Consider the following 19,754-nt stretch of genomic DNA (forward strand, 5'->3'; position numbering starts at 1 on the left):
TTTCTTTAAAATTGCGACCCCCGACAAACAATATACCAGACAGACAAATACACCAAAAGACACGTACGCCCCCGTGAGGGGGCATCCCCACACGACTAACACTTACACACCTTCCCACACACACACACACACACACAAAATCGATGTTTCGAGTTTTTAGTGTGGAAATCCACAAAAATGGGGCCACGACCAAAGGACGGTAGCTAGCCAGGCAGCGGCGGTTGAGAATTATTTTCACTGATGTTTCGAATCCAACACCCCTTCCCCCAAAAAAAAAAATCGATATTTCGATCGATTTTTGGACTGGAATTCCATAAAAATCGGACCACAACCCACGGATGTTGCGATTTGAGATGGGCAGCACGTTGCGCAAGACTGGGTGTGTGGCAGTAGATAATGTCGATACGCTCCGGTACGGGCTGGCCCTCGATTTGGCATCGACAATCAACGAATGAACTGAGTAACTCCCCGACCAACTTCTTCTTTTTAAATTGGACGTAAACCTGTTCAGTGTTCAGCGTTTATATCTGACATTTATGGACCAGTGCCCGCTTAAATTGAGCTGGCGGACGTGTGTACAATACAGTTCCACCAGTGGCACATACACTGTTTGAAACGCTAGCCGGAACTAAACCCAGACTCAATTTACTGGCGGATTAAGACACTCGCAGCAATTTAGTAACGCCCTTCGAACAAGCGGTGTAACGGTTCTTAATAAACGAAGACTATGTCATTGTCTCGCGTCATTAAACTTCAAATGCTCAGCGCCGAGACTACAAAGCTTAGGTAATAGCTGTTTTTGAATTAACTGGAATTGTTCGACAAATATCTAACGGTTAAATTAAACAAATAAAGTCATAAAGGGCCTCCAAAATGCACAATCAAACAATTCGGGCCTCTACAACTCTAATGAAATCAACCCTCGCCGTTTTCTGTCCTTACAATAACATACTGGCTTACTTAACCTAAATTAAATTCTGAAACAACGGGATTCTACTACGCGATTTCTTATCACACGATTATATCTTCCAGTTCCCGAAAGAAGTTTGTTTGCGCAAAAAATTACACCCCCATTTTTTCCACATGGAATCTTCGAAGTCCACTATTTTATTTTCGCTCCAAATTTCGAAAGGAATTTTATTAAATCTACCCGGTATTATATTTTATTTTAACTTTATACTCTAATTGTTTATCGCGTCCGCTTCATAAACAAATATTTGTGTCCATATAACCCTTTGAAACATTTAATAAAAAACAAATTAACTCGCAAAGGTTTATATGGAAATAAACGGTGCTTTCAATAGGCTCATTCAGTAATATTTAATTTATAACCTGGCAACTAATCATGTTAGCTTTGATTTTTTAGAGGCATAATGTTGGTCCCCTGATTATGAAACCTAGCTACTTCGTATCTCTTACCGTTTCCGAGATCCCTGTAGCGAGAAGCGAATTTGTAACAGCCTGTATATCGTGTAACCCAATAAGAATTAAGACACCTTTCTAATTTTTTTTTTAACCGATTACGATGATTCAGCGGACAATCCATGGCCTGCTGCTTTTTTTTAAGAAACTATTCCGAATGTAAAGATTTTACATTTATAAACTTTTCGTTTCAATTTAAAAAACTAGTTGGCTTTGGAAATACCCGAAGATGAAAAATTAAACGAAATATACAGGGTGTTAGAAATTTGACTGCCTTAATTTGAACAGACGATAGAATACATTGAAATAAACAAAAAAAACCTTATATATGACATGGGTCCTAAATGCTAAAGTACAAAAGTTCGATTAATTAAAGAATACAATGTTTATAACTTTTTTAATCTCCTTTATGCTTAATTCTAAAAAATAATTAGCGTTGTTATTTAAAATTCGATACAATTCATATCGAGCAATGCGACAACGGCGCGGCGGATAACACGAGGTATTAAGGTGTCCAGCACTACGCAATTCAGTTGGTATCTGGAATTGGACCGTGTCTGAGTGTTTTTTGCGTACCACTATTTCCTTTTGTTGAGGTGTTTTCCAGCGAGCGCGCGAAAAATGGATTCGAAGGTGTCGTACGTGCATGGTGATGGACATTTTGAGCATATGTTGTAGTTTGTTTTGTTTAAAAATTACTGAATTTTGCTTTTTGGTAAGTATTTAAATTATTTTTAATACGTATGAGTATTTGGATGACGTGAATTTTTGGGTACTTTAATTACATATGCACATGTAATGCACCAGCCGTGTAGCGTTAGGTTATGCGCTGTTGTCACGTTGTCATGGAACTCCCCAATATTAATACTCGCTGTATTTTGAAAACTGTTAATCTTACGCCCCTGTAATATACAACTTTTTTGTTCATTTATGATTACTCTGTCTTATGCTGAAGTAATGGCAGTCAAACTTCTTACATCTTGTATAAAGTAGTTTCATAGTTTTAGACAGGACTTAATATTTTTACAATTTTGGACCTATAAACAGATTATGTATTTGTCAAACGTAATCACCAGTGTCAGTAATTCATCTTCAGGCAATTCTAAACCATCTAGATTTGTAAACTAAAACAGAAAGTTAAATAATTTTATGTCTGCATGAAGACAATTATTTTGATTGAATTTGAGATAGAATCGCTTCAGGCCACGGATTGGAACTCACATCATCGTAATTACCTCAAAAAGTATATGTATTTCTATGAAAAAAAGTCGTTCCAGTCGTGCATTCCAAAAAATTTTTAAAAATGCGTTCTGCTTCTTAACGAGCCACACTGTATGCATATACAGGGTGTCCCAGAAATAAAACGTAACAACTTTTCTCTAATACGTTTTCGAAAACATATTTTTGTCAAATTTATTAAAATATTAAGTTAAATGCGTCGTTGAAATTCTGGCATTTATTTTTGGGACACCCTGTATATGCATAGGGTAATCGGAAACTATGATTAAAAAATTGGAGAGGTGATTTTACTTACGAAAGTAGCGGGTAAAAGTCCTTATGATATTTTTTAGAAAACTCGACTTAAATGAAGTTACATAACCTCAAAGCCATTTTTTTAGATTTGGCGTGCAGTTGCAATTGGTAACTAACTATTTTTACGTGAAAAGATTTAAATGGTTCTTGTTTACTAGAAAATAGATCATAATCAAAAAAACAACTTTTCAAAAAAGTGTCATCAACCCCTAAAATGTTTGCTCATATTTTCCGGACACCCTGTATATGTATGCGGAACGTGCGCATTTCTGAAACGTACTGTATACGTATACACACTTAAGTTTGTATTTGTTGCTTTTGAACGGCTCCAGCTCTTTCAATTTCCAAGTAAAGTTGCAGAAAGATACACTAAAACTTAATTCTCTTTTAGTTTGGCACAAGGCCAAATCGTTAGGTGGTTCTGGTGAAATAAATAAAACGCGCTTAAAGACTGTACGTCACAGCCGGGTATTGTAGCATTTAGAAGCTGATCTTAATAAATATTTCGCGTGTTTTATAAAAATCTCGCATACATGTGTGTGCGGTGGCTGACCTAGGCTTGAGTTCTGCTCACGCGCGCTCCTGACACGGTATCCAAATTCATTGCAGATTTTCAGCTTGTCGACTCTGGAGAATGGAAAAGCTTGAGTGCTGCGCCATTCGCAGGGAATGATGATAGAGTTAAAGAAATAATAGGGATTTTCCTCTTCTCCCAATTCTAAAATCAATACGTCTAACGTAATGTGTATTTCCTACTAAATAAAGTACATTATATTCCTCTTACAGACCCGTTGTAATAACAGATTATTTTCTCCCTCCGTGCAAATTACCGGATCATTCTCTCCTTCAAATTTAAGCCGGTGTCAACGCGGAAAAATAAGTTAAATTATATAAAATCAAGCGGCGGGATCGCAAAAACAATTAATCTATTCGAAACATTAGTGAAATTAATTTTGCAGTACAATTACGAAACTTATACTCGTATACTGCGTTTAAAGAAGGTTCTTGCTAATTCTCAAACGCATTAATCGAGGGTTTTCTAGGATGGTGACGGTAAATCCGCAAGACAAAATACAGGAATCAAAGATTTATATTGACTGCTTCCTTGAACCAGACTTCTGAAGAGTTTCACTTACAGCTAGGGCTTAATGTTCGAGAGGGGACTATGTCGAAAGTGATTTGGCAAGGAGGAATTTCACAGGAAATATATACCCTCCAAATTTATTTCTGCTTGAAATCAAAAGTGACAAATCAAATATACATCCAGATATTGAGTTTATTACTTTTAAAACAGGCAGTCGATATGCCGATACACAATATTGACAGAACGTTTTCAGGGTGGTTAAACGGTTCGATTTAGATGCTATTCGAAACATTTAATCACCTAAAATAGAAACAGAGGTGAATAATCGAATAGAATCGACAAAAAAAAAACAACTCGTTGAACTGCTTATTTGCTACCCACAATTTAATCAATAAACTGTTAATAGCTTTGAAGCGATGTTTTGGTTTTATAGAATTTGCACTGATCTGGTTTTCAAATGAGGAGAAATTCGATATATTTCCAGTTACAACGCCGGAACAGGCGTTGTAGAGAAAATAAAATTAAACATTTCTAGTTTTTGTTTAGAAACGATCGTAATTTTTGCCACTGTTTCTAATCAACGTTAGCGTGTCTATCACGGCCATCTTAGATGTTTGAGATTTATTTATTGACGCGATCCCGCCCTTCGCTATCCCTAAATCATCGGGTACATTTGCCGAATAGTATCCGGCAGGCATATTTCGGGTTGGAGGTAGATACACATGGCTATTTTTGAAAAATCATAAATGATTACACGCTGTTCCGATACCTTCGGGGTATGGGATTTAGCAACGTAGCAGAGGATTTGGCAGTGTCGCCAGCTGGATAAACCGCTGTAAATTGAGTTTCAGTTTTATAGTTTGTACAAAAACAATATATAGGACGTGGCAGATATAAATACAATAAATATGTGGATAACAGAAGTAAATAAACTCTTTTATCAATTATTTATTCAGAGGTCAGGATTTGTATTAATTTAACTGCATTATTTCTTAAAAAAGGTATATCGAAAGCTGATAATCCCCTGTAGTATCCCCAACCGAGTGTTTAATTATAATTAATAAATGCAAAGTTATATGTAATGAATCTAGTCCTGCAGTTTCTATATTTAAAATGAAATCACCCTGTATTTGATATAATAATAAGAACTGGACCTGACTAGGTATATTACGTGCTAATATTACTTTAGTTCTCGTAACTAAGCTTTTAGTAGTAGTAGGTGTAATAATTGCATAATTATCTATGATATAATAATAATGAAAACAAAGCAGGTGTCTGACCTGGTCCATATTGAGAAAATTATATTATTTCTAACAATATAGGTATATTAAAAGCCAGTATTACTTTGGTAGCCATAACAAGACGTTTAATTATAATTAATAAATGTACGATTTTTCTCCCGTAACGTATAAACAGTTATAACATTCGCTGTAAATTGATTTTCAGTTTTATAGTCTGTAAACAACACTATACAGTGTGGAAACATGTATTTATTAATAATTAAAAAACATTTATTTGAATTGATAATGGATAAAATACATAAAGGGTTCTGATGGACTTGAATAACTAAGTTAATTCTAACAAGTATAAGTATAATAAAAACTAATATTACTGTAATTACCTCAACTAAGCGTTTGTTTGCAATTAATAAACGTATAATTTCATAGAATAACTTTATATCAAAGGTTTCGTACTACTATTATTTATTATTTTAGATTAGATAATGGATATGTAACGTTATTTTGAAAAAAATATAATAAGAAAATATTTTCTTCTTTCAAGAAAATCGTTTATTTATTCAAATACTTTAAATTTCTACCCAGAAGTATAATTTCTTTCTTTAAAAATAGGCAGCATTTAAAATAAATATTCGATACTTACGGTTCAACGAATTCTATTCTTAATTTTATGATCTACATAGATTTTATAGAAACATGTTTTATATTGTATATTGATGTATCGTTTGTTTAATAGAGTAGTTTTGGTCAAATGATATACTTATTTTAAGAATATATTTGGATATAAATATTTCTCAGTGTATACACAGAACGTGTTGGCTCCATCTATCGTGCTACTTCCCACCTACAATGTTCTTTCAAGAAAATATAAGTTTGATTGTAGTATGCTACATTTGTCATGAATAACTCCTACATTAGTACTAAATTTTAAATATATATATTAAGGAACTGGTAGTTTTGAAACAAATACGTTTCCAGTTTATGATGAACTGTAAGAGATATTGTAGCTAAAGTCCGAGATAATAAATTTTAGAACTATAAAAGATTTGAGTTTATTTATATATATATATTTACAAATGATATAAATTCTAAGAAAAATTATAGATTACAGCAAACATTCCACATAGTTTGACGAAAATATATATACATTTGAATAGAATAAAATAACATTTACGCTCATTTGTTTTGTCAGTGTAGATGCAATTAAAAGCTACGCTCATACACATGGTACTCATAAGTAAACATTTAATTATAATTAATAAACGTATGTTTTGTACGCTATTTACCGAACTTTTGAATGAATATGTAACGTTTAAAGGATTAGAATAAAGTGAGACGTGAGGAGGTGAAGTATCCTGCACTTAATTATAAGCGCGTTTGTACTTTTTAAAATGTCGTTATCGATTTTCCAAGTGACTGTTACTTGTATTTACTTCCTACGCGAGGGCCCCGGTTAAAGTTTAGGTGTAAAAGGAGAAAATCTAGAGTAACTCCATAGCACGGAATGGGTCAGTGGAGTGTGAATTGCTTATTGCCTTAGAAACATAAAAATTGAAATGGAATACAATGGAGAAATGGACGGGGCCGGGAGACTAATGTGTGGTTTGCTGTTCTTTGTCCTTGAGAGGGGAATGGGGGACGGGGGGGGCATCGCCAGAAAGTGCATCCGAGTGATTACACTTTTAAAGGGTCCTTCTAAACGTATTAGTTAGATCAACGTCACCATACTTATCTCTGTTTAGGGCGGACCAGTTTTAATTGGGAATTAGAGGAAGGATTTTGCCAAGACCCCCGAGCCCCGATGAAAAATGTAACCAGTGATTTCGACTTACGAAAGCAATCCGTTTGTTTTTGCAAAATTGTTTTCCATTGGCTCCGCCACCTCTTTACTTTGAAAAGGTAACAACAGGCAACACTGATAAGCGCGCACGAGCAATCGAAAAACGAAAATAAAAAAAATTTCAAATTATATCATTCTGGGATTACAAAGCATGCCAGAACAATTAAATATGGCACCGCAGTTGGGTTCGTGACCCCCTACAGTTTCTGTGTGCGCTTTAAAAATCATTCTGTAATATTTGAAGGCGTATCGGAGTTATAAACGCCCACAGATATTATAGACCGCATAAACCGAGTTGTTTCAATTTTGGAAATCCACTTTTCTCTATAAAAAGTGTGCGTTTTTTACGGTTGTTGAATTGATTGCGGACATATTCCCTGCCGGCTTGAGTTCGGCATTTATTTTTTTCTGTTATTGAACAAAGCTTCTATTTCACCTTGATTTTTACGCATTTTACGGCTTGAAAGGCAGCCGGGAATATAACGCCATAAAAAACGAACGAATATTCCGGCTTACGAAAATGGCATCTCGGATGTATATTTCTCCGGTGTTTTCATTAACCATTTTATCAAAATAAAAAAAACATTTAAGCGTTTAATTTTGTTTAAATTTTGAGAACCACTGCCCACGCGAGGTAATCATTTATGCATACGTACCCACAATTTGAGAACTTGCCAAGTCATGTGTCAAGAGCCATTTTTGACACTTGAAAAACTAACGTAAACACTATCGCAAAAACGTTAATTCTATCGGATTTCAGCATTCGGAATCGCCTGAGGCCACGTGGAGAGAGAGAGAGAGAGAATGATGCTAGAAACTACGGTAGCCCAACGATGGAAGGGTTGTAAATACCATAAGGATTTTACAAAAATATTTTTTACGTTGTTGACTCCAGTTTTCATGACGTATCTAATCCCAATTTTTTTGGATAAGTAGTGAATCACCCTGTATATGTATAAATTTCAGATACGCTCCGTACCGAATGGTTTCAATGTTTTGTTCTCCCGGTATATGTACGGTGGGTGGGAGAAATATCGGAATTATTTACATTTGTATGCGAATAGGTAAACAAGTTAAATTCCATTAAAGCCAGTTCAAAGGAATACCGCTCTCCATAACGTAACATACTTGTTGCAAGGTATTTGGGACCACATTCAGTTATGTCTATATAGGGGACAGTGGTCGCCGCCCAATGTTCTTAGCAAAATTTTAGCAGCACCCCACGCCGTCAGAGCACCTCGATTTCCTGGAAAAATCTCCAACAATCTATTAATATGTTGTCTTTTATTCCACTCAGGTTCCTTCTTGTATATTGATCCATACATATTTTTAAAAATGCTTTCTGTGCCTAAACATATACAGGGTGGCCAAATGAAAACGAAACAGAGCCATTTTCAGGAACTGCGTCAAGATTGTAGAAAAACGCTCAGACCCGTCGATTTTAGATTAAAGGGGGACATTCTTTGCTGGTATTTTTGACTCCGCCACTTTCACCCCCAAGCAAGGGTAAGCATCACCCCAAAATATTTAAATGGCATTGGGGGTTGAGTAATATTTCTTTTGAAAGCTCTTACAATTCTCTTTACAACAGACTTTAAATTTTATAATTCCGCCCAATACTTATTAAGAATTTTGATTTTAAAGTTGAAACTTATGTACAAACAATTAGTAACGGTAAAAATGTCAGTCATTCGAGTTAAGTACGCCAATGGTATAAATTTAGTATTTCTTGCGTTACATTGGTTTTTGGCGATTTGTTATCACTTTCGTAAAAAAAAAAACAATTGTAAAAAACATAAATGAATGCTATACACACACAATGAACGTAAAATTAGTGGATTCCAAATTATTTTCTAGTATTATTTGGAAGCGTTGGTTGGTAGTTTATTTAATTGTGTTTTTGAAAATTAAACACTATGGTTTATTCCATTGCGGAAAGGGTAGATATCATTTCGCTTTACTTTATGAACAATAAATGTGCGAATAGAACAGCTCAGCTATTTAATGAACAACATCAAGATCGACATGTCAGGAGGAAGTATGTTCTAGAGTTAGTAAAAAAATTTCAAGAGACAGGGAACGTAGCCAATAAAAAACGAGAAATTGAAAAACCTATAGTTAATGAAGCTAGTGAAGTTGCAGTTTTGGGACAAGTTCATCTTGATCCTACATTAAGTACGAGGCAGCTGGCATCTGTGTCTGGGATCAATCGAACTAGCATACAAACCATTTTGAAGAAGAATAAATTCCATCCATACAAAATACATTTAGTCCAGGAACTTCATGAGGATGATTATGACCGCCGTTTGCAATTTTGCGAAATAATGAGTGAGCGAGCAGGGAACGATCCACAGTTCCTTTTTAACATCTGTTTTTCTGATGAATGCAGTTTTTTCTTGAACGGGACGGTAAATCGTCACAATTGCCGCTATTGGTCCGATTCAAACCCAAGAGTTTTTCACGAGGTGCATACACAGCAACCGGAAAAATTAAATGTATGGGCTGGAATTTTCGGTGACCGGCTGGTGGGTCCTTTTTTTCTACCTGGTAATTTGACTGGCCAAATGTATTTGCAATTACTGGAAGACGCTATTGACCCTGCCTTGACTGATATTATTGAAAATGTTCCAGAGTATGATGAAGATCATTTGATTTTTCAACAGGACGGTGCTCCTCCGCATTATGCGTTAATTGTCCGTCAGTATTTGGACCAACGTTTTCTACGGAATTGGATTGGGAGAAGAGGCAGCATTGAGTGGCCTCCACGATCACCGGATTTATCGCCCCTTGATTTCTTTTTGTGGGGATACCTAAAAAGTAAAATCTATAAAACACAGCCAGCGTCGCTGGAAGATTTGCGTCAAAGAATCGTCGACGAATGCCGTCGAATCACTCCGGAAATGCTTCGGAATGTGCGCGAACGTTTCGAACAAAATCTTTATTCTTGTATGGAAGCGGGCGGTCATCAGTTTGAACATTTAATCAACTAAGTAGTAAGGAAGCAACTAAACATAATTTAAATTTTAAAATCAAATTGTAAGAGCTTTCAAATGAAATATTACTCAACCCCCAATGCCATTTAAATATTTTGGGGTGATGCTTACCCTTGCTTGGGGGTGAAAGTGAGCGTTTTTCTACAATCTTGGCGCAGTTCCTGAAAATGGCTCTGTTTCGTTTTCATTTGGCCACCCAGTATATGAAATTTTAAAAATCCTCCAATATTTTACTTTTACTCGTGCTTTATTCGTTTACTACATATTTTTCTAAGGAATAATCAACTGTCATTTTAACAAAGTTGTGTAATTATTTTGCCATACGTGTGGATTCAGTCTTCAGCTATACCTTTTTTTTTAATCGACTTTCTTTTTGAAGAAAACAAAAATATAAGTCTTTTTTGTTGCCAAAAAAATATATAAATAACACCTAATACTTGGGTGGTTCATTTTGCAAGGTGACGAATTTAATATTTTATGTGTTTAACTCTTTTTTTTTTGTTGAAAAAACGGCGGCAGGGAAAGAAAGGGGATCACTCCATTTTAAAATATTGCCCGCTGCATCATTATGTGAAGCAACAATAATTCAAGGCCATAAAAACACCCCACGTCGAGGGTTGAAAGATAAAACTTGACCTGTGTGATGAATTTTCGTTTTACGATACAGAGAATTTATACCTTGCAGGTTCCGACGCCGTGTAAAAATTAAACTGGCCCTCTGACCGTGCCCAATGTACACCGGGCGCAACATAATATTTTTCGCGAATGTTGTGCCTCAAATTAAATAATTCCCTTGGAGCTCTAACATATTTTATACGGGCGTTTTAAGAGCCTTAAAATCGTATTAATGGGGTGGTATTTTAGAACCCCCCGTGTGCGCCCCGCTTTTAAAATGATATATAGTCGCTGTATTTGATTGATAAAAGTTTAAATCTGCAGGCTGTTGGATCCCCCAGCGAAATATCTCACGTCAAATCTGTGCCATTTTTAATAAACAAATAAATACCGGCTTTTATATCCAGCAATTTGACGGGGCTAATTCGATACTAACTTCTGTTACACGGAATTTTATTCACCGGATTCGTTTGTTAGTCCAATTGAGTCGGTGGAATTTTTGAAGAGGTTTACGGTATATCTTTAACCCACTTTAAAACAAAAAAAAGTGATACACTGAAAATTTCGGAAGCAAAATCGTATTTGTTGAGCCTGATTACCCAAAAGTTTTGAAAAATCGCAAAATATCGCAAAAAAATGGAAATCGTTAAATAAGTGTCATGAATAATGAATATGAATTACTTCCAAATGTACATTTGATTTTATGGTATCGCAACTCGCAAGTTCATACAGGGTGTTTCATAATGAAGTGCAAATATTTTAAGGAGGTGTACAACAACTAGGTCGATTTGTGACTTATTGGTTGTCCTCGTCATTATGTCTAGAGTTATCTAGCTGCTTTAGTGTCGTTATTCACAAGGGGATATATATATACACAGATCGTAAGTGGCTCCATCTATCGCGCTACTTCCCACTTACCTGCTACCTGCTACAATATTCTTTCAAGAAAAACATAAGTTTGATTATAATATGCTACATTTGTCTTGAATAATTCCTACATTAATACTAAATTTTAAATATACTTATATATTTTAAGGAACTGGTATATTGAAACAAATATGTTCGCAGTCTACGATGAACTGTAAGAGATATTATAGCTAAAGTCCGAGATAATAAATATTATAATATAAATTCTAAGAAAATTATAGAGTAAAGCAAATATTTCACTTAATTTGACGATTTGAATAGAATAAAATAGCATTTACGGCAAATAGTTCCATTTAAAAGTATCTGCTCATTTGATCCAAATACTTTTTTTTTCAGTGTGGAACCAGGCTTTCCTTGATATTATTCTCCCTTTCACTTATATCTTGATGGAATCTTTCACCTTGTTCTTCACTATAGTCAGCATGGTTTTGAGGAAAGTAGTCAAATTTTCGTTGACAAACTGTTTCATGAGACAAAGCTTTTCTCAGTGTATATTTTCAAAAAACTGTTAGTTCGTGCAATTTTCTTTTTAGTCATCATCTTTATTTCCCTTACCGCGCTATTTTGGAAAACAAATTTACTTAAGCGAGTACTTTTAATCATTTAAATAATCCCCATCGAACAAAGAGGCTCGGCTTAGGTTCGGGAAGCGTAAAGCGACAATCCGGTAATAATTTTCCAGTAGTTTATATCGAAACACGCCGCCATTGTCTTGCAGTTTAACATCAATATCGGGGTTATTGGCAGATATCACTCTTAAAAAACATTTATCACCGGAGTACACGCAATATATGATGACGTTTCTGGAAATAACTTTTTCGTTTCCCTTTTTAAAATTTGATAAATCTTCCCACCATTTGTTACCGGGCAAAACTTGACAGTTTTTCCGTAATAAGTACGTACTTGTTCGAGTCCACATGATTTCCTCTGCCGCGCAGAAATTATTTATCTTCCTCGTGCCAGAACTAACGCAAAAGGTATAGTTACGCGGAAAATTATTAATTACTTGTATCATCTTTAATATATTGCGGCCTGCAAAGAAAATGTTTTTTAGTGGTTAAGTGTTATTAGTCTTTTTTTTTTATAGACAAGCAAGGATACCTGGCTTATGGAAAACAAAAAGAGTGGAGTGTCTAATTTATACCTAATATAATTCCAATATACAGGGTGATTAAGAATTTGTCCAGTTCGAAAATAATTTCAAACAAAAAATTGAAAGGATTTCTTACCCAAGGAAAAAAGTACATAAGAGTTTATAACACCTATTTTATATCAGCAAATTTAACCGCTTTTGTCGCTATTGTTATTATTAATTTGTGGTTTTAATCAATAAAATAATTTGACAATTTTGCACCGACGTGTAAACACATTTCAACCCGTCTTACCCAGACTCTACGAACTAACACAAATGTTGTCTTGCTTCACTAACACAAATTTGTTGCTATACACGTAAACCATTTTTGATACTTGAAAAACTAATATAAACACTATCGCAAAAACGTAAATACTAATGGATTTCAGTAATCGTAATCGCCTGGGGCCACGTGGAGACAGAGGGCATTGCGCACAGCGAATGACGCTAGAAATTACAGTAGTCCAACGATGTAAAGGTTGAAAATACTAAAGCTTCAATAATTTTTTTCTCGGAAACTATAAGGATGCTACAAAAATGTTTTTACGATATTGACACAATTTTTCGTGACGCTTTAATTTTAAATTGTTTTGGATAAGTTATGAATCGCCCTGTATATTCATTGATTCTATAATATATCAGAATTTGTAATTTCTTAAAAGAACTGAGGAAACGTCGGAAGTCTGCAATATTTAACCTACCTTTTGAAAACGAATGCCTTGCGCCGCGCGGATTATCCGAACGAATTAAAGCCGTTTTGTCATTTTCTGGTTCTCATTAAGGAGTTATTAATTTTTTATTTCAACATTTCGCGAAACCCCATCGACGCAGTGGCGTTACCCTACACCGTTCAAATTGAATCGGAGACGTGCCATTCATAATTTCCCGTCTGTGAAATAGAAAAGGGATGACAGGAGTATCAAAAAACAATTTATTATGTCTTTACTTATTGGTTGACGCGAGGTATGTGTGTATTCCTCATGTAATGTGCGCGCAAATTTATTGCTAAGTGATTTTAACATTGAAAATATTGACTGAGATCAATGCTGTTATGTTTTAGTACACGCGTAAAAATTGTATGTGAAATTACACGCTCGGATTATGTCAGTGTAAAACACAGAATAAGGGAAATTTTATGTCTACTTCGTGTAACAACCAAATGAAATTTTAAACCCAAACGATTGCGTCCGTCGATCACTTTGCTGAAGCGAGTCCGGGTCTACTTTTCGTAATACAGTTGAACTTCAAAGATATATCCCCTTTTACTTATTTTGTCTTTATAATTGGTCAATTTTCCATTTAATTCCAGTATTCAGATACCTTGTTACGGGGGACGATATGAATATTTATTGTGTCGCGTTGATAAAGGAGCCCTTATTCCGCATTGTGATGATATATCGTGACATAGTAGGCTGTTTTATCTAAACTTAGTCCCCGAATGTTACAACAATGCATTCTATTAATTTAACCCCCACCAGCACGATATTCGTGCTGATAAACAAGGCCCTCTTCGTGTTATGATATAGTAAATGCTCCCCGTTTATTGGGAGGCAGTTGCAAATACTTATAAACTGCAAAATTTCCCTCGGCCAAAGAAAATAGTCTGAATAGTATTTTAGGAAGGTACAGAGCATAGGCAACCAACAATACACGATTGCCGCTATCGACTAAAAATCCCTAAACCGTAGTGCAGTGGTTGAAGGGGTTACGAATGTAATTAAATAAAATTAAAATTAAAACTAGTAATATCATCTGAATGTGTTACTAAAATATGTTTTAATGTCAACAGACTTTCAATGCTGGAAAACTTTCTTAAAGGTCAGCGCGGCTTATATTTTGAAAATTGTTTTCCGTCGTGTTATGGAATTTAGAAAAATCGGTAATCCTGTTGTAGACAGCACGGACGGGGTCGAAATGGTCGGAAATATCCTACGCCCAAAGGGTTCTTGGGCATTCTTCACATTCCTTTCGTTATTATCCGGCTTGCAAATTTACCAAATTCGAGTCCACTGCTACCTGATACCTAGAGTTCACTCTATAATCACCTTATTCTTCGCCAAATCCAACTGTAACTCTATTATGAATTTATTATTCAAAAATGGGCCCAATATGTTTATGCTTTTTCTGTGTTTGTCAAAACACTCACTTTAGGAGAATGCAGGGAGATTACAAAATTTTGAAATGATAAAATCTCTATACAGGGTGGTCACTAGTAAAGGGCCCTCTTTAAGACATTTCGAATTGAAAGGCCTAAAGACGGCTAAAGTGCTAAAATCAGAAAAAATTTCTTCCCGAGAAATGATGAAAATTTTGGCATTTATTTCTGCTACACTTTGTATAAGTGAGAAATAAATTCTAATTTCGAGACGACTTTCGGGAGAAGATACGACAAAATGTCATTAAGAAAGTTTTTCGTATTGAAATTCAAGTCAACAGGGTGATTCACTATATTTTGACCCCCCCCCCCCTCCCATTCCCCGCCTTTTTGTTTGGACTTCATTAATTTTTCTACTATCATTTATCACAAAAAATCGAGCAACTTTTGTATTTCACATTTTTTTATAACTCTTAAAACAATAAAGTTAATGGGGGTGAGGGGGGGGGGTGTTATCAATTGTCAAAATATAGTGAATCACCCTGTACTTAGCTTTTATTATTTACGACACTGTACTAATGTATAAGATCAGATTCAGTGACGCCCTGTGTGAACAAAGTATTTTCGGTTTTTGAAACTATGCTCGTAGAATTCGTTTCTCCTTTTGATGTTTTTTTTTTTATGGAGGATGCCTTACTTAAAGTAGTATGAAATGCTAGGAAACCGGGGGTAGTTTGAAGGTGGAGCCATTCGAAAGTTTAGAGAAAAGTTGGAAAGTGGGACGCGAGAGTGTAGACTACCGTCCGCGTCCGGCCGAAGACGGAGTCGCCATTGGGCCGGGTACGTCCTCTAACAGGGTATCGCGCAACTAACTTCACAGATGCGGTTTAAACAACAAGGCTGATAACCATTCAAGCCGCCGCGCTGTATCGCCAGCATTCACCCTTGTCGCCCCGTCATTCACGGAAAATGTCACTTCTGGTACAGTAAATCGCAAAATCATTCAACTGAGTAGTCTGCGAAAAGCTCTGGTTATACAGTCTCGTTAAGCGTTTGTCATGCCTCAACGAGAAGCCGAATTTCGAGCTGCCAACCGCTCCTACTTCGCTCCTGTTCCTGTCTCCTGCTTTGTTGCCGCCACCCGCCTACCGCTCCTGACTACCGCCGGCAGCCAACAACGCAACCGTCAGCTAGACGTCGGCGACGGCGATACCGAATTGCCGTCCCCATTGTTTTCGTTATAAATGCATCATTTTTTACCCGGTGCCCAACCTCCACGGGACACACCGCTGTGAAATTAGCGCCAATTTCACGCTCCCCCACGCCGAAAGAAGTGGAACAAATTCAGTTTTAATTTGCAATTGACACGTGCCCTTAAATTGATAATGTATCAAACGGACCAGCCCGGCTTAAAGCCCTCCTATTCATTTGTTACCGGATTCATTTGTTAAGTAATTTTTAATATTGATTGCGAGTGTTACAATATTTTTACTAATGTTTCGATTGTAATCGACACAAAAATTGCAAAAATCATATCATTAATTATAACGAAATGAAGTTTTACGTCACCCATAAACAACGTGTTCCGGTTTATAAATGTAATTAATGTAATTTTCTTGTAATTTTACACGTACTTCAATTATATATGTTTACAATTGCCGTGTATACATACAATTATGGTTTTACTGCACCTTATTTTCAATAATTATTTGATAAATTACGTTTTTCTGTAAGCGTATTGTAATTTCTTTGTAATTTTACACTTAGTCTATGTTTTATACCCCTGAATGAGGCGTTAGTCCACGGAATTGTCGTTTCATATCATTAGTTAAAGTTTTTACATGAGTAGAAATGTTTTAAATATAAATTAATGTAATATTACATTTATGTTACGTTACATATAATTTCAGAGAAATACGTTAAATTTACAGAAACACGTATATTCACAAAACTTTAGCTTTTCCAAATGACACACTCAAAATGATGTAACAATATAGTATAACTACAGTTCTATGTATAAACTAGAGTTGAATAGAAATAGTAAAATTACATTAAATTTGCAGAAAAATGTAAACTATTTAAAATAATGTAATTTTATAGCTAAAATGTAATTGAATCAGTGCAAAATTGCAGAGAAATTACTTTAAACTTACAGAAACACATATATCCACAAAAATTTGGCAAATTTGTGAAATGATGTAATTTTACAATAAAACTACAATTCTATGAAAATTACATTAAACTCACAGAGAAATGGAAATTCGCAATACTTCGGCAAATTTACTGAGGAACTACTCAAACTAATGTAAATTTATAGTTAAACTGCAATTGTATCTGAAGAAATTACATTCACATAATTCGGGTATATTCACAAAATTTTGGCAAACGTGTCAAACTCAAAATGATATATTTATGCAGAAAAAACTCGATTGTATAAACTGCAGTGTAAGTATAAAGAAGTGTAAAATTACAAGAAAATACATAAACAGGAGTAAAATTACATTACATTCAGAAAAATAGTAGATTCACAAAACTTTATTTGTGAATGTACATGTAAGACAAAAAGTTAAAATATCAAGATATAGACAAAAAGATTTGCTATAGAGACGGTTTCTTGATTTTTACATGAATTTTACTAACGTTGTGGCACCTACAAACTTATTAAATTATCGTAGTTGATGTAACAACGAAGATAAAACTTCCGAGGTAATAATTCTATGTATAATCCGCAATACTCTGTATATTTATTGATTAAAAGATATCGGAACAGTGTAGCTTAAGAATGATAAATTGATTACTAGTATTCAATACACTTCCTAAATTAAATTTCTTGAAGCAGAGCGAGTTTCATTAAAAACGTCCCATTTTCTGAACGTTATTCCAAACGACATAAAAATTACAAAATCGTTATATTTCAAGAAATGAAGAGGTTTTTTTTGTAGTAAGAGCTAATTTAACAAAATACGTATATGTTCCGATTTATGGTTGTACTTGTAAGTCTCTTGTATAAGTAAAAAAGAAACATAGCTGTACAATTATTTTGACTAATTTTTAGCAAGTTTTACGAATATACATACATATTTCTGTAAATTAATGTAATTTTACCGTACATATTCAATTGTATTTTATAATTAAAATCAATAGGATGTAATTGTGGTTTACAATTACATCCTTTTGAGTAATCATTTAGTAAATTTCACAGTTTTGTGAATATTATTCTTTTTCTAAATGTAATTTACGTGTTACTGATTCAGTAATACAAACAATTGTAATTTAGACAGACAATATTGTAGTTTTACTATAAAATTACATAGTCTTGGATAATTGCTTAGTAAATTTGACAGTCTACCTCAGATGTGAAATTTCATTCGAAAAAACTTCGTATTTTAATTAAAATTCCACAATATATATTGCCGAAGCAAGTATTCCATTTCAATTGTAATTTTACGGGTGACTAAAATCTGTTAAGCTACGTTCTCGTCCTTTATTGTGAATTTAGAGCCCGCGATGAAAAAAATTGGAAATATTTTTTGTTCTATTCGAGAATATGAACGCACCAGTGGCGTATCACTTTTTTAAACTTATCTCTTGCGCTTACACGAACTTTCCGTTCCATTTTTGACAAAAGAGAGAGAGAGAGAGAGAGAGAGACAAGGCCGCCGCGTAACTAGAAAATAGAATTTCACCCATATCCGTTCTCCGGATCTTCAGCCGGTCGTGCAGATGGGGGCGGGGAGAGGTTGCAGCCACCAGCCGTCGGTCTATAACACCACCACCTGTGAAGTTCCCTCTAAGCGCGACGAGTTAAATATTTAATAAGTGGCATTCCAATGTAAATCAGTCTCATTTACAGAATGTGACATTTTGGAGTATTTGAATTCTTATGTTGCTCCGCGACGACGATTCCGTACACCGAACACGTCGCCGGCTCGCTCTCCCGGCAGCAGATTATACCCGTGAATATCTTCAGTTCACTTCACTTATCTAGTTGGCAAGTCTATGCAGTTATCTTTCGTTTTGTTACAGGTCAAATACCCAAGCCGGAACCGCAGTTCCTGGCCCTCCTGGAGAACCACAAGGTCACGCAAGGTCGGGACGTCAGCTTCACATGCGGCGTTAAGCATCTGGGCACCTACAAGGTAAATCCTGTACAATAAATCTTGCTAGATATAACCGGTTTTAGGTGAACGCTGTCACCTCATGCTTATTACTGTGACATTTTGTACAGGAATTAATTGTAATGTTCAGGGGGACCCCCCTTCAAAAATCTACCGCAGGATGGTGCTGCTATTAATATTCCTTACGTGTAGGACACGGCCCTCCTCTTGATACAGGAAATAGGATTAGCTATGTCACTACTTTATCCTTTTACGCCATTTCGCATCCTGCGTAACGCCCCGGCTTAATTAATACTTAACATACACGTCTCAAACGTCTCAGAAACGTTTTGCCCTTTCCTTCATTAAGAGACAAGTCGATATAAAGGGCGCTAATTGATTTTTCACGCACTAAAAGACGGCTAGTTAAATTTACGACATATATTGACGAAAGCATAAGACTTCTACGTGGGCGTGGGCAATACTGATGAGAACTAATAAGTTTGAAACCGACCTGTTTCCTAGATATTGTGGGTGTAATTCAATACTGGACATTAAACTTTTACTCACGTTCTGGAAATATTAAAATATACACTGATGTTAAAGGTTAAAGTGTAATTCACAATAAATATACATTTTTCCGTAAGTAATGAAATTTTCCTAGAATTTTACACTTATTCAGTTACGCATACAAATATAGTTTTACTGTAAAACTGCGTTATTTCAGTAATTATTTGGTAAATTTAATGTAATTTACATTTAAGTTTACATTTATGCA

General features: G+C 35.2%; 1 protein-coding gene across 1 annotated transcript in view; it reads left to right on the forward strand.

Annotated features, from left to right (window-relative positions):
- The window catches only part of LOC108906751 (lachesin-like), a 125,197-nt gene that overhangs the window by 81,199 nt on the left and 24,244 nt on the right, over positions 1 to 19,754 (forward strand). The window contains exon 4 of the mRNA XM_018710105.1: positions 18,906 to 19,018. Coding sequence (XP_018565621.1) covers positions 18,906 to 19,018 — 113 coding nt within the window. The remainder of the gene's footprint in view (positions 1 to 18,905; positions 19,019 to 19,754) is intronic.

Source organism: Anoplophora glabripennis, unplaced genomic scaffold (genome assembly GCF_000390285.2).
Source record: "Anoplophora glabripennis isolate ALB-LARVAE unplaced genomic scaffold, Agla_2.0 scaffold5, whole genome shotgun sequence".
In the NCBI taxonomy this organism is placed as follows: Eukaryota; Metazoa; Arthropoda; class Insecta; order Coleoptera; family Cerambycidae; genus Anoplophora; species Anoplophora glabripennis.